At 47.8% G+C, this 16,533-nt stretch overlaps 1 protein-coding gene across 1 annotated transcript; it reads right to left on the reverse strand.

Annotated features, from left to right (window-relative positions):
- Positions 1-337: 337 nt before the first annotated feature.
- On the reverse strand, positions 338-14,051 carry LOC308162552 (RAD52 motif-containing protein 1-like; the record flags this gene model as incomplete). Its single annotated transcript, XM_080536698.1, has 7 exons — positions 13,900-14,051; positions 12,595-12,774; positions 8,788-8,907; positions 7,483-7,681; positions 6,875-6,967; positions 597-676; positions 338-430 (listed from the first exon to the last, which is right to left on the reverse strand). Exons 1-7 carry the CDS (start codon positions 14,002-14,004, stop codon positions 338-340), a joined length of 870 nt encoding a protein of 289 aa, XP_080392824.1. The 5' UTR covers positions 14,005-14,051.
- Between the last annotated feature and the right edge of the window lie 2,482 nt (positions 14,052-16,533).

The following is a 16,533-nucleotide window of genomic DNA, read 5'->3' on the forward strand; positions in this document are numbered from 1 at the left end:
CAGACTAGATACACTCATACACTCCTGTCATACACTCCTGTCATAGGGTAAACGGACTGCACTTATATAGCGTCTTATTCCAACAAGTTTATTATCATAAGACGCATAACTCAACGTGGTTGCTTTTCAGACATAAAATCACATTACAATCATAGAATCTCATTACAAGCATAAAGGTCATGTGTTGCCAGGTGAGCTCCAGGTAAAGGTCATGTGTTGCCAGGTGAGCTCCAGGTAAAGGTCATGTGTTGCCAGGTGAGCTCCAGGTAAAGGTCATGTGTTGCCAGGTGAGCTCCAGGTAAAGGTCATGTGTTGACAGGTGAGCTCCAGGTAAAGGTCATGTGTTGCCAGGCAGCTCCCACGGTAGCTCCTCCTCCTCCTCCTCCTCCTCCTCCTCAGGACCATACTGACTCCACGGAACATCATTCACCTGTGGTTGGACCAGAAGAGTGTGATTGGTTAACATTCTAACATCTCAGACATTTAGAAGAAGGCGACTTACAACAAATACATTTTGTAGTGAATCATCTATCCACCCAGTCATCATAAGAAACACACATCTATGCTAGGAGAGTGTGATTGGTTGAGAGTGTTACCGTGACGACTCCCTCCAGATCGTCCTCATGTAGAACCTGGTCTCTCTCCACCCGGACCTCCACCATCACCTTCCCACTACCTGAGACAGACAGACAGGTCAGCTCAGACAGACAGGTCACCACAGACAGGTCAGCTCAGACAGACAGGTCACCTCAGAGAGACAGGTTAGCTCAGACAGACAGACAGACTGGTCACCTCAGACAGACAGGTTAGCTCAGACAGACAGACAGACAGGTCAGCTCAGACAGACAGGTCACCTCAGACAGACAGGTCACCTCAGACAGACAGACAGGTCAGCTCAGACAGACAGGTCACCTCAGACAGACAGACAGACAGGTCACCTCAGACAGACAGGTCACCTCAGACAGACAGACAGACAGGTCACCTCAGACAGACAGACAGGTCACCTCAGACAGACAGACAGGTCAGCTCAGACAGACAGACAGGTCAGCTCAGACAGACAGACAGACAGACAGACAGGTCACCTCAGACAGACAGGTCAGCTCAGACAGACAGACAGACAGGTCACCTCAGACAGACAGACAGACAGGTCACCTCAGACAGACAGACAGACAGGTCACCTCAGACAGACAGACAGACAGGTCACCTCAGACAGACAGACAGACAGGTCACCTCAGACAGACAGACAGACAGGTCACCTCAGACAGACAGACAGACAGGTCACCTCAGACAGACAGACAGACAGACAGGTCACCTCAGACAGACAGACAGGTCAGCTCAGACAGACAGACAGACAGGTCAGCTCAGACAGACAGACAGGTCACCTCAGACAGACAGACAGACAGGTCACCTCAGACAGACAGACAGGTCACCTCAGACAGACAGACAGGTCACCTCAGACAGACAGACAGACAGGTCACCTCAGACAGACAGACAGACAGGTCAGCTCAGACAGACAGACAGGTCAGCTCAGACAGACAGGTCACCTCAGACAGACAGGACAGCTCAGACAGACAGGTCACCTCAGACAGACATACAGACAGGTCACCTCAGACAGACAGACAGGTCACCTCAGACAGACAGGTCACCTCAGACAGACAGACAGGTCAGCTCAGACAGACAGACAGACAGGTAACCTCAGACAGACAGACAGACAGGTCACCTCAGACAGACAGGTCACCTCAGACAGACAGGACAGCTCAGACAGACAGGTCACCTCAGACAGACAGACAGGTCACCTCAGACAGACAGACAGACAGGTCAGCTCAGACAGACAGACAGGTCAGCTCAGACAGACAGACAGGTCAGCTCAGACAGACAGACAGACAGGTCAGCTCAGACAGACAGACAGACAGGTCAGCTCAGACAGACAGACAGGTCAGCTCAGACACAGACAGGTCAGCTCAGACACACAGACAGACAGGTCAGCTCAGACACAGACAGGTTAGCTCAGACAGGACAGACAGGTCACCTCAGACAGACAGGTCAGCTCAGACAGACAGACAGACAGGTCACCACAGACACAGACAGGTCAGCTCAGACACACACACAGACAGGTTAGCTCAGACAGACAGGTTAGCTCAGACAGACAGGTCACCACAGACACAGACAGGTTAGCTCAGACAGACAGGTCAGCTCAGACAGACAGACAGGTCACCTCAGTGTGTGTGTGTGTGTGTGGGTGTGAGTGAGTGTGTGCGAGTGTATTTGTGTGTGTATGTGTCAGGGTTTCCGTTAGAAAAATTTGCCGTCGGACATCGTGTCCGGGAAGAATTCGATTTACCGGACAAACGTGATATATTCCGGTCATCATATTAAAATATATATATATTTTTTTTTTCCAAAATCATATATTTTTTTCCTCCAAATCTAATGTTTGTCGCGGTGATTACTGTTGTGTAGCGGCCTATATATGCCATTTAATGTCTATTTCTCATCCGATACGATTAGATGCGAGCTATATAATATATAATAATATAACATGATTTGACGCATGCGCGCTATGCCATGCGTCAAATCCAGCGCTGAACGGGTCCAGCGCTGAACGGGCGCCTCACTGGGAACTGAACAGACAGCATCGATCAATGAACGGACTCCACATTACGTTAACTGAAGTTTGTTAAATTGTTTGGGATTAATGTGAGTTTTCTATTTTCTCTTTACAGTTTTACCCTTTTTTTTTTTAAATCAATAAAACAACGTCATTTCTATAAGTCTCGCTGGTTGGGAAGGCATTTCGTTTAGCTCGGGAGTATGACAATGGGAAGAACATAACTGTTTATTGAGAAACAATTGATAGGCAGTCTGGGATACGTATATAAAGAAATACCACAATGTCTAGATGTATAACATTTTATTGAACAGTAACAGTGCAAGCATGTAGGCTACGGGGAACAGGGATTTTGGTCAGTAGGTCCTTTGTACAGAGGGCGTTTCTCTCCGACAACGCGTTCCCAGGTACCATGGAAGTCATAGGTAGTCCAGCACACTGACAGAGAGACAGACAGACAGACAGACAGACAGACAGACAGGCAGACAGACAGATAGACAGACAGACAGACAGACAGTCAGCTTACTTCTACTCTTTTGAGTGGAATTACTCCTTTAATTAGCTGTTAGCCATCTCAAAGCCCCCTGAGTTGCTCGTCAACACTGAGAATAGACCACATTATAGAAACCAAAACACCGTTTTTTTAAATCCACAGGGAATAACCGAGAGTGTAAGGAAAGGCACACCCAGCGCTGTCAGTGGTGGGGAGACTTGAAGTGGCTTTGCTTGATTTCCATCACAGATTCAAGGATTGAAACACTGATGAAAATAGGGAGTAATAGTGATGGGATTATTTTAGATTATTTTAGATTAGATTAGATTAGATTAGGTGAGATTCAACTTTATTGTCATTGCAGAGTACAAGTACCAGACAACAAAATGCAGTTTAGCATCTAACCAGAAGTGCAAATAGTGATATAAAAACAAACACTTAACTTTCGGGGAAACTGCTAAAATAAAATAAATTAAATAAATTAAAAAAGAAAGCGACTATTAGCACCGCCGAATGACAACAAACGTATGAGTAATGAGTAAAACAATGTCACTTTTATAGTATGTTGTTTAACTTGCCGTTCGGTCGCCATGGCTCTGGTGTGTGTAGCAGCTTCAGCTAGCTGGCTGGAAACTTCTAGGGGTGCGTTCGTAAACACGCTCTGAGAGCGCCGGAGCGCACGCTGGCTTCGATGTCACAGAGCGACCGAGTCGTTCGATTGGACGAGAGGCGTTCCGCGAGTGCTGATCGGATTTCCAGAGCGTGTTTACGAACGCACCCAGCCAGCTTTAGCGAATTGTATTCAAAGGGAATTATTTTCACCGGACAATATGTCCGACGACTTTTCAATTTGTCGGACTTCACCAAATTTTACCGGACAAAGACCGGCAATTGCCGGTTAACGGAAACCCAGGTATGTGTGTGTGAGGTGTATGTGTGTCTGAGGTATGTGTATGTGTGTGTGTGTGTTGTGACATCCCTCTCACTACCACCCATAAGGCGGGGGATCAGAACCGTGGAAAGCACCCCAGACCCCTAGGCAGAGTGGTCAAGATACTGTCTAACCTGACCCCTACGCAGAGTGGTCAACGGACCCCTAGGCAGAGTGGTCAACATACTGTCTAACCTGACCCCTAGGCAGAGTGGTCAACATACTGTCTAACCTGACCCCTAGGCAGAGTGGTCAACGTACTGTCTAACCGGACCCCTAGGCAGAGTGGTCAACGTACTGTTTAACCGGACCCCTAGGCAGAGTGGTCAACGTACTGTCTAACCGGACCCCTAGGCAGAGTGGTCAACGTACTGTTTAACCGGACCCCTAGGCAGAGTGGTCAACGTACTGTCTAACCTGACCCCTACGCAGAGTGGTCAACGGACTGTCTAACCTGACCCCTACGCAGAGTGGTCAACATACTGTCTAACCTGACTCCTAGGCAGAGTGGTCAACGTACTGTCTAACCTGACCCCTACGCAGAGTGGTCAACGGACTGTCTAACCTGACCCCTACGCAGAGTGGTCAACGGACCCCTAGGCAGAGTGGTCAAGGGGAGATACTATCTGGTCGCACAGCTGTCCCGCATCCGCCAACCAACGCCAGCCAGCCAGCCAGCCAGCCAACCAGCCACCCCCCCAAACGCCAAGCCGGCGTGTCCCTCCGGTGGAGGGACCTTCCGTTATCCTTTTTTTTTTTTTTACGTTACGGCAGCGCCGTTCTTTTGAGTGGGCAGTGCCCCGCCATCCTTTAAGTTAGGAGGAAAACATGCCAACATGGCTAAAGATACCTACTGCCTACCCCTGTCTCTAGCTTGTGTGTGCAATTCCTCATGGCCACAATGAGAGGGTTATCACAGTGCAGTGAGAGGGTTATCCCAGTGAGAGGGTTATCCCAGTGAGAGGGTTATCAGAATGCAGTGAGAGGGTTATCCCAGTGAGAGGGTTATCACAGTGAGAGGGTTATCCCAGTGAGAGGGTTATCACAGTGAGATGGTTATCCCAGTGAGAGGGTTACCCCAGTGAGAGGGTTACCCCAGTGAGACGGTTACCCCAGTGAGAGGGTTATCCCAGTGAGACGGTTATCAGTGAGAGGGTTATCAGTGAGAGGATGATCACAGTGAGAGGGTGATCACAGTGAGAGGGTTATCCCAGTGAGAGGGTTATCCCAGTGAGAGGGTGATCACAGTGAGAGGGTTATCCCAGTGAGAGGGGTATGCCAGTGAGAGGGTGATCACAGTGAGAGGGTTATCACAGTGAGAGGGGTATCACAGTGAGAGGGTTATCCCAGTGAGAGGGTTATGCCAGTGAGAGGGTGATCACAGTGAGAGGGTTATCACAGTGAGAGGGTTATCCCAGTGAGAGGGTGATCACAGTGAGAGGGTTATCACAGTGAGAGGGTTATCCCAGAGAGGGTTATCAGTGAGAGGGTTATCCCAGTGAGAGGGTGATCACATTGAGAGGGTTATCAGTGAGAGGGTGATCACAGTGAGAGGGTGATCACAGTGAGAGGGTTATCACAGTGGGAGGGTTATCCCAGTGAGAGGGTTCTCAATGAGAGGGTTATCAGTGAGAGGGTTATCCCAGTGAGAGGGTGATCACATTGAGAGGGTTATCAGTGAGAGGGTGATCACATTGAGAGGGTTATCCCAGTGAGAGGGTGATCACAGTGAGAGGGTTATCCCAGTGAGAGGGTTATCCCAGTGAGAGGGTGATCACAGTGAGAGGGTTATCCCAGTGAGAGGGTTATGCCAGTGAGAGGGTTATCCAAGTGAGAGGGTTATCCCAGTGAGAGGGTTATCCAAGTGAGAGGGTTATCACAGTGAGAGGGTGATCACAGTGAGAGGGTTATGCCAGTGAGAGGGTTATCCCAGTGAGAGGGTTATCCCAGTGAGAGGGTGATCACAGTGAGAGGGTTATGCCAGTGAGAGGGTTATCCCAGTGAGAGGGTTATCCCAGTGAGAGGGTTATCCCAGTGAGAGGGTTATCAGTGAGAGGGTTATCACAGTGAGAGGGTTATCCCAGTGAGAGGGTTATCAGTGAGAGGGTGATCACAGTGAGAGGGTTATCAGTGAGAGGGTGATCACAGTGAGAGGGTTATGCCAGTGAGAGGGTTATCCCAGTGAGAGGGTTATCCCAGTGAGAGGGTTATCCCAGTGAGAGGGTTATCCCAGTGAGAGGGTTATCCCAGTGAGAGGGTTATCACAGAGAGAGGGTTATCACAGTGAGACGGTTATCAGTGAGAGGGTGATCACAGTGAGAGGGTTATCCCAGTGAGAGGGTTATCCCAGTGAGAGGGTGATCCCAGTGAGAGGGTTATCCCAGTGAGAGAGTTATCCCAGTGAGAGGGTTATGCCAGTGAGAGGGTTATCCCAGTGAGAGGGTTATCCCAGTGAGAGGGTTATCCCAGTGAGAGAGTTATCCCAGTGAGAGGGTTATCACAGTGAGAGGGTGAGGGTTATCAGTGAGAGGGTTATTCCAGTGAGAGGGTTATCAGTGAGAGGGTTATCCCAGTGAGAGAGTTATCCCAGTGAGAGGGTTATCAGTGAGAGGGTTATTCCAGTGAGAGGGTTATCCCAGTGAGAGGGTTATCCCAGTCAGAGGGTTATCAGTGAGAGGGTTATCCCAGTGAGAGGGTTATCAGTGAGAGGATGATCACAGTGAGAGGGTTATCAGTGAGAGGGTTATCCCAGTGAGAGGGTTATCCCAGTGAGAGGGTTATCAGTGAGAGGGTTATCAGTGAGAGGGTTATCAGTGAGAGGGTTATCCCAGTGTGTACTGACCCAGGACCAGCAGGAGGACCTTCTCCAGGGCGTCCACCACCGCCTTGTCTTTGGCCCAGCGCTGCAGCTTCCCTCTCTGGAGCAGGACCACCTCTACACACACACACACACACACACACACCACACGCATGCACCATACACACACACACACGCGCACGCACGCACCAAACACCACACACACGCACCATAAGCACACCACACACACACACACACACACACACACACACACACATACCACACACATGCATACATACATACATAGACACACAAACACACACACACACACACACACACACACACACACACACACACACAGGTTAGATCCATGTCTTTCTCGTCTCCCTCTGTGTTGTGTTGTGTGTGCGTGTGTGTGTGTGTGTGTGTGTGTGTGTGGTTTTTCTGGCGTGTGTGTGTGTGTTCGTATGTGAAGTGTGTGTGTGTGTGGTTTTTGTGGTGTGTGTGTGTGTGTGTGTGTGTGTGTGTGTGTGTATATCTGTGTGTGTGTGTGTGTGTATATCTGTGTGTGTGTGTGTGTGTGTGTGTGTGTGTGTGTGTGTGTGTGTGTATATCTGTGTGTGTGTGTGTGTGTGTGTGTGTGTGTGACTGACCGGTGGTCTGGTAGGCCTCCTCTGCCAGGCCCCTCCCCCTGCAGCTGAGGCCGTGGTGGGGGAAGGTGAGCTCCACCAGACAGCCGTACCTCAGCCTGCTGCCCTCCTGGGACCCCCCTGACCCCCCCTCCAGCCCTGGGGACTCACCCCCAGACCCCCCCGCCGGCCCTGGGGACACACCTCTGGACAGGTCCTTCAGCTGACACACACACACACACAAACACACACACAGAGACTTTGTGTAACCGTTGTAACCAGATGGACAGATAAAGAAGTGAGGGTGTGTGTGTGTGTGGACATGGGTGCAGAGTCACTACCTATCTTCCGCCGTAGACTGAAGACCTCCATCTCTTCAGGCTACAACTTAACTGTCCATCCTAAAGACATCCTCATCCCCTCTACAGATTATCTACTGTTAATATAAAATTAATAAAAAAGAAATACAATAGAAAATCTTCCTTCTTCTAGTATTATGACTGGCAATGGCCCCTGATCCTAACCCTGGTCCTAACCCTGGTCCTAACCCTGGTCCTAACCCTGATCTAACCCTGGTCTAACCCTGGTCTAACCCTGGTCTAACCCTGGTCTAAGCCTGGTCCTAACCCTGGTCCTAACCCTGGTCCTAACCCTGATCTAACCCTGGTCTAACCCTGGTCTAACCCTGGTCTAAGCCTGGTCCTAACCCTGGTCCTAACCCTGATCTAACCCTGGTCTAACCCTGGTCTAACCCTGGTCTCACAGTGAGGATGTGTGTGTGTGTGTGTGTGTGTGTGTGTGTGGTCTTACAGTGTGTGTATGTGTGTGTATTCACAGTGAGGGTGTGTGTGTGTGTATCCTCATAGTAAGTATGTGTGTGTGTGTGTGTGTGTGTGTGTGTGTATGTGTGTGTGTGTGTGTGGTCTCACAGTGAGGATGTGTGTGTGTGTGTGTGTGTGTGTGTGTGTGTGTGTGGTCTTACAGTGTGTGTATGTGTGTGTATTCACAGTGAGGGTGTGTGTCATCACAATAAGGGTGTGTGTGTGTATCCTCATAGTAAGTATGTGTGTGTGTGTGTGTGTGTGTGTGTGTGGTCTCACAGTGAGGATGTGTGTGCGTGTGTGTGTGTGTGTGTGTGTGCGTGTGTGTGTGTGTGTGTGTGTGTGTGTGTGTGTGGTCTCACAGTGAGGATGTGTGTGTGTGTGTGTGTGTGTGTGTGTGTGTGTGTGTGTGTGTGTGTGTGTGTGTGTGGTCTCACAGTGAGGATGTGTGTGTGTGTGTGTGTGTGTGTGTGTGTGTGTGTGTGTGTGTGTGTGTGTGTGGTCTCACAGTGAGAATGGTGGTGGTCCAGCCGTTGAAGCCCAGGTAGTGGTTGATCAGGTCCTGACAGGAGCGCAGGCCCAGAGGCCTGCTGGGGAGGGAGGGGGGGGCCCTGCTGCTCTGCTGCACCTAACACACACACACACACCAGGGTTTCCGTTAACCGGTAATTACCGGTCTTTGTCCGGTAAAATTTGTTGAAGTCCGACAAAGTGAAAACTCGTCGGACATAATGTCCGGTGAAAATAATTCCCTCTAAGCACAATTTGAATACAATTCGCTATAGCGAATTTTGGCTTCGGGCCACCATTTTCAGCTGAGCACCAAACACACACACACTCATACACGCACAACACTGCCCGAGAGAGAAGGACCCGCCCCCTTTAGTTAGCCTGCCCGAGAGAGAAGGACCCGCCCCCTTTAGTTAGCCTGCCCGAGAGAGAAGGACCCGCCCCCTTTAGTTAGCCTGCCCGAGAGAGAAGGACCCGCCCCCTTTAGTTAGCCTGCGCGAGAGAGAAGGACCCGCCCCCTTTAGTTAGCCTGCCCGAGAGAGAAGGACCCGCCCCCTTTAGTTGGCCTATAGGCTAACTAAAGGGGGCGGGTCCTTCTCTCTCGGGCAGTGTTGTGTGTGTGTTTGGTGCTCAGCTGAAAATGGTGTCCCGAAGCGGAGCGCCTTAACTTTATCGCACAATAACAAGGATAACAAACGAAACGGACAACATTTACACTATGGAGACAAACTTCAGCGATATGATCTAACAGCCGGTCTTCAGGACGACATACAAAAACAGTTATGTTCTCCTCATTGTCATACTCCCGAGTCCAATTAAGTATGATTTGACAGGCAGCTAAACGAAATGCCTTCCCAACCAGCGAGACCTGGGGGGTATTCCATCAACGTCGCTAAAGGAAAATCCTGTCTTATTTTTGATAACTCTCGCGAGATTTATCGGAATATGCCTGTATATTTTTAGGAACCCTCGCGAGACTTTGTCAGACTAAACCTGGATTTTCTTTTAGCGATGTTGATGGAATACCCCCCTGGTTATAGAAATGACGTTGTTTTATTGATAAAAAAAAGGGTAAAACTGGAAAGAGAAAATAGAAAACTCACATTAATCCCAAACAATTTAACAAACTTCAGTTAACGTAATGTGGAGTCCGTTCATTGATCGATGCTGTCTGTTCAGTTCCCAGTGAGGCGCCCGTTCAGCGCTGGACATAATGGCATAGCGCGCATGCGAATCATGTTATATTATTATATATTATATAGCTCGCATCTAATCGTATCGGATGAGAAATAGACATTACATGGCATATATAGGCCGCTACACAACAGTAATCACCGCGACAAACAGCTATATTAGATTTGGAGAAAAAAAAATATGATTTTGAAAAAAAAAAAAAAAAATATATTTTAATATGATGACCGGAATATATCACGTTTGTCCGGTAAATCGAAATCTTCCCGGACACGATGTCCGGCGGCAATTTTTTGTAACGGAAACCCTGACACACACACACACACACAGACTTAAACACACCTCCTAGCCCCTTCCTCCTACCTCCTAGCCTCTACTACCTCCTACCTCCTAGCCCCTACTACCTCCTACCCACTACCTCCTAGCCCCTACTACCTCCTACCTCCTAGCCCCTGCCTCCTAGCCCCTACCTCTTAGCCCCTACCTCCTAGCCTCTACTACCTCCTAACTCCTAGCCCCTACCTCCTAGCCCCTACCTCCTAGCCTCTACTACCTCCTAGCCTCTACCTCCTAGCTTCTACCTCCTACCTCCTAGCCCCTACCTCCTAGCCTCTACCTCCTACCTCCTAGCCCCTACTACTGGTTTTCTCTGTGTACCACATGTGCAAAAGAAGATATTTGGTGAGAAAGCATTCTCATTTTATGCACCCAAATTGTGGAATGCACTGCCAGTTTACATTAGGGATGCAACCTCAGCAAATATGTTCAAGTCAAGACTAAAAACCCATGTTTTTAATATTGCCTTTAAATGACTAAATACCACCAGTGTGGTGCCACACCCGCCCCCCACCAGTGTGGTGCCACACTGCCCCCATATGTGCCCTCAAGGGCTCTGCGCTCACAAGGCTCTGCCCTGCTGATTGCTAGAGTCAGAAAAAGGACAATCGGTGAGCGTGCGTTTTCCTTCCGTGCACCAACTCTCTGGAACCGTCTTCCATTAGACATCAGACAGGCTGAATCAGTGAAAGTGTTCAAAACTAACTACCCACCTGTTTTCTGTTGTCTAAGTGCCATAGGCTGTGTATCTGTGCTGTGTAATTATGTGTGTTTTTAAATTGAAATAGTTGTTTTTAATTTGTTTAAAATTGTTGTTTTTACCTATTGTATTTGTGTTGCGAAATTGTGTGTTTTTAAATTGAAATAGTTGTTTTAAATTGTTTTAAACCTACCTATTGTAAACCTACCTATTGTAAAGCACTTTGATGTAAAGTGCTATACAAATAAAGTTATTATTAGTTATTATTATATAATGATTAGAGCACTTTGAGCTGCAATGTTTGCAGGAAAAGCGCTATACAAATAAAAAGTTATTATTATTATTATTACTACCTCCTACCTCCTAGCATCTACCTCCTAGTCCTTATCTCCTACCTCCTACCTCCTAGCCTCTACCTCCTTATCTCCTACCTCCTAGCCTCTACCTCCTACCTCCTAGGCCCTACCTCCTTATCTCCTATCTCCTAGCCTCTACCTCCTAGCCTCTAGCTCCTACCTCCTAGCCTCTATCTCCTACCTCCTAGCCTCTACCTCCTAGCCTCTACCTCCTGCCTCCTAGCCTCTACCTCCTACCTCCTAGCCTCTACCTCCTAGCCTCTACCTCCTACCTCCTACCTCCTGCCTCCTAGCCTCTACCTCCTGCCTCCTAGCCTCTACCTCCTACCTCCTGCCTCCTAGCCCCTACCTCCTAGCCTCGACCTCCTAGCCCCTACCTCCTAGCCTAGACCTCCTAGCCCCTACCTCCTAGCCTCTACCTCCTACCTCCTAGCCCATATCTACTGGTGAACACCAGGGACGTCTGGCTGCTGTTCAGAGGGTCATCATTATACCGTAGTACCACACTGCCCCCTAGTGGTGAATACAGGACTGGTGGTTGGCTTTTGTTGCAGTCCCTGTATGATGTTTTACATCTGAACAATATCTAGTTTTCGAGTTTTTTTCTCTTTTATTTTTCTTCTTCAATCATTTTCAGATTTCTATATATGACACACCATTTGGAAGCTTACAATCTGCACTTTTAACATTGTTCTACGTTAATGCAACATTAAAAGTCGAGGTGCTCTGGGTCGGACCACTACATACGTGTAGGGGTGTGTGCTGTGCTCTGGGTCGTACCACTACATACATGTAGGGGTGTGTGCTGTGCTCTGGGCCGTACCACTACCTACATGTAGGGGTGTGTGCTGTGCTCTGGGTCGTACCACTACGTACATGTAGGGGTGTGTGCTGTGCTCTGGGTCGTACCACTACGTACGTGTAGGCAAGTGTGCTGTGCTCTGGGTCGTACCACTATGTACATGTAGGGGTGTGTGCTGTGCTCTGGGTCGTACCACTACGTACGTGTAGGCGGGTGTGCTGTGCTCTGCGTCGTACCACTACGTACGTGTAGGCGGGTGTGCTGTGCTCTGGGTCGTACCACTATGTACATGTAGGCGGGTGTGCTGTGCTCTAGGTCGTACCACTACATACGTGTAGGCGGGTGTGCTGTGCCCTGGGTCGTACCACTACGCACGTGTAGGGGTGTGTGTGCTGTGCTCTGGGTCGTACCACTACGTACGTGTAGGGGGGTGTGTTGGAACAGGCCTCGTCCGTGTGTGGCCCTCTGGGCGCGGGAGGCCTGGGCGGCAGAGAAGAACTTGACCAGAGCGTAGAACCCGGGCCTGGCCACCGCCGCGTTAGGGAACAGCTTCAGCAGGTACAGAGGCCCGAACCGGGAGAACTCGGTCCAGATGGATTCCTGTAGAACGCAGGAGGCACGTCAGAACGGACCAGCACACAGCAGAGAGGACAGGTGAGGCACGTCAGAAGAGATTGACAGTAACATAGGCAAACCACTCCCCTCAGTTGAATCTCTGCACACCCACAGAACTGTAAAACGGGCAAAGAAGATCATCTCTGACCCCTCACATCCTGCTCATCACCTCTTCCAGCTCCTCCCCTCACGGAGGCGCTACAAGTCATTGTCCACAAAGACTAAACGCTTCACCAACAGCTTTCTCCCCATAGCCATCAGGACTCTGAACGCCTCCCTCTGGCCCCCTCCTCACTGTCATAACCGACATGCATACGATTGTCTGTTGTTGTCTATTTTATTATTTTTTTTGTCTGATGTTGTCTATTGTGCACTTCTTTGTTTTTGTCATTTGTGTGCTGCAGAGATCAATATGCTGTACCGAGAACAAATTCCACCGGCTTTGGTCGTGTGGCTAATAAACTATCTATCTATCTAACATAATTAAGACGCAGACCAAAGACACAAGTTCAACAAGGAGGAAAGGCTCATCATTCAAGGACAACTCTTACAACCTGACTAGTCCTCCACTACACTAACCTACACTAACCTACACTAACCTACATTAACCTACACTAACCTACACTAACCTACACTAACCTACATTAACCTACACTAACCTACACTAACCTACATTAACCTACACTAACCTACATTAACCTACACTAACCTACACTAACCTACACTAACCTACACTAACCTACATTAACCTACACTAACCTACACTAACCTACACTAACCTACATTAACCTACACTAACCTACATTAACCTACACTAACCTACATTAACCTACACTAACCTACATTAACCTACACTACACTAACCTAGATTAACCTACGTTTCTCATATTCCAATAGGAATAATTAAATACAATTAAATAATTAATTACATCGTAATTACCAGGGAGATTTAGGCAAGGCAAGGCAAGTTTATTTGTATAGCACATGTAATACAACAGGGGCAATAAATAATAATAATAATAATAATAATAATAATAATAATAATAATAAAAACATTAACAATAACAAGAATCATCATCATGTGTAATGTTACTTACTGGTGATACTTACGTAAATGAAAGCTTCTGTGAATGTGGGCTGGATGCCCCAGACGAACAGGGTTTTATTCAGTTCAGTTGGAACTCTGAACTCGATGATGTCGACCTCAGTATCCATGGCGACGGCGACCTCTGACCTCTGACCCGGCGACGGCGACCTCTGACCCGTTCACCTAGCACCTAGCAGCTCCGCAGGACACTCGACGCATAACGGGTTTGCTTCAATGTTGCAAGGCGTCGGTGCCTCTTTACTCTACCGTCTAACACTGTTCAGGTCTTCACACAGCGACATGTTTGATGTTTCCAGACAGAGACACACAGAGAGAGAGAGATGTTCTAACCGAGAGACATGTTTGATGTTTCCAGACAGAGACACAGAGAGAGAGAGATGTTCTAACAGAGAGAGACTTGTTGTTGTTGTCTGTCGTACTCAGCTACTTCCGCACGCTCGAGAGCTACGGATTTTGCCGCGCTGAACGTCATCCGCGAGCACAGCTGTGTCCAATGATAGAGAAGCGTCCAGCTGAATCTCCTCCCCTCGCTTCCTTCTCAAGCCCTGATTGGAGGAGAAGGAACCAGATCTTCTGATTGGAGGAGAAGGAACCAGATCTTCTCTCTCTATCAGAAACCAAAGTGCACCCGCCTAAAATGGAATGAAGTTCATGAACATTAACATAACAGATAGTAAAAGACTCCACATTGTAATAGTTTCTCATGATAATAATAATATTATTAATAATAATAATAATAATAATAATAATGTTTATTATCTTAAATTATAATTTCTATTCAAATAGTTGTGAAAATGAACATTTTCTCCAACGACGACCCAAGGCACCCAAGTTTATGTCATGGATCTAATGTTTGGGTCATGGGGCATGTTTGAGAGCAACTGGATTGTCTAATAAAGTGATTAGTCCCATGTGTAAAGTAATTGATAGGCCTAGTGCTCTAGTGGGAATATGGTTGCAATTAGGATCGTCTCTTTCACACCTACATTTGGTTTAAGGCCAGGCAACACACTAATAGGCTTTGTAAGAATTAGTTTTTTTTTTGCACATCACAGGAATCACATCAGTCTTCCTGTTTACACACTGAATGGTTAGAATTAGTGAAAACAGGTTCTCAATATATTGTTATTTCATATATTTAAATATTTCTACGGATAGTAGGCATCTACGAAACCTGGGTGTTATTTTTGATCAGCCCATGCATTTGGATAAACATGTTAAATCCCTGACACGTACCTGTTTCTTTCACCTCAGAAATATTGCTAAGCTCCGGTCCATTGTAACCCACTCTGAATTAGAACTGTCTGTACATGCATTTATCTCATCTAGACTTGATTACTGTAATTCACTGTTTACCTGTCTCAACAAATCATCTGTAGCACAACTTCAACTGGTCCAGAACGCGGCTGCCATGCTTCTCACCAGGTCCAAGAAATCATGCCACATCACCCTCATCCTAGCATCCCTGCAGTGGCTCCCAGTACAACTTAGAATTTGTAAAGTACTGGTGTTCGCTTTCAGAGCCCTTCATGGCCAAGCCCCCGCCTACATCTCGGATCTCATTCACCCCTACTCATCCACCCGGTCACTGAGGTCCTCCGACCAGGAGCTCCTGGTCGTGCCTAGGACCAGACTTAGAACAAAAGGGGACAGAGCGTTGAGGTGATGGCCCCAAAACTTTGGAACGCCCTCCCCCTTGACCTGAGAGCCGCTCCTTCAGAACAAATTTTTAAGTGGCAACTTAAGACACATCTGTTTTAGCCTTCTTATTGTTCCTTGTACAGGTGATTTTGTGGTAAATGCCCATGAAGGTTAGTGCAATCTGATATCATGAAATGACACATTTTTCAATAGGAAGCACTATGTCTCTTTAAAGTCAGCTGTTTCTTAGATTCTAAGCAGTAGAATTCATCACCTAATTGAAGCAGTCTAACTTGTATCTGCGTCCTTTCTTTGTTTTGACTCAGGAGAAGCAGAGTGGTGCAGCAGAAGAGTGCTGGGCCCATAACCCAGAGGTCGATGGATCGAAACCATCCTCTGCTAAGTACAATTTGAGTCAGATCTTTGTTTTAAGCTTCAAGGTGGCAAAATTGGTTATTTCATGTCAGGTCCAATCTCTTCCTCCCTCAAAAAGGTCAAATTTGTCCGCTTGTGTTTGTTGAAACAGAAAATGTTAATTCTCAGAAGCCCTGGTGGCCTAATGGATAAGGCACTGGCCTCCTAAGCCAGGGATTGTTGGTTGGAGTCCCACCTGGGCTGAATGAAAGCAGAGTGGCGCAGCGGAAGCGTGCTGGGCCCATAACTCAGAGGTTGATGGATCCAAGCCATCCTCTGCTAACTGTCTTCAAAGTCAGCAGTTTCTTAGATTCTAGGCAGTAGAATACATCACATTACTGAAGCAGTCTAACTTGTATCTGTGTCCTTCCTTTGTTTTGACTCCGGAGAGGCAGAGTGGCGCAGTGGAAGCATGCTGGGCCCATAACCCAGAGGTCGATGGATTGAAACCATCCTCTGCTAACTGTCTTTAAAGTCAGCTGTTTCTTAGGGTGTGTTCTCACTAGAACATTTGCTTCACTTGGAATCGGAGTTTAGGATAAAAGTCGCTTTGCTCTGCGTTGTTTGGAGCTGTGAGTACG

This window comes from Nansenia antarctica, assembly GCF_963989245.1.
Source record: "Nansenia antarctica genome assembly, chromosome: 7".
Taxonomy (NCBI): domain Eukaryota; kingdom Metazoa; phylum Chordata; class Actinopteri; order Argentiniformes; family Microstomatidae; genus Nansenia; species Nansenia antarctica.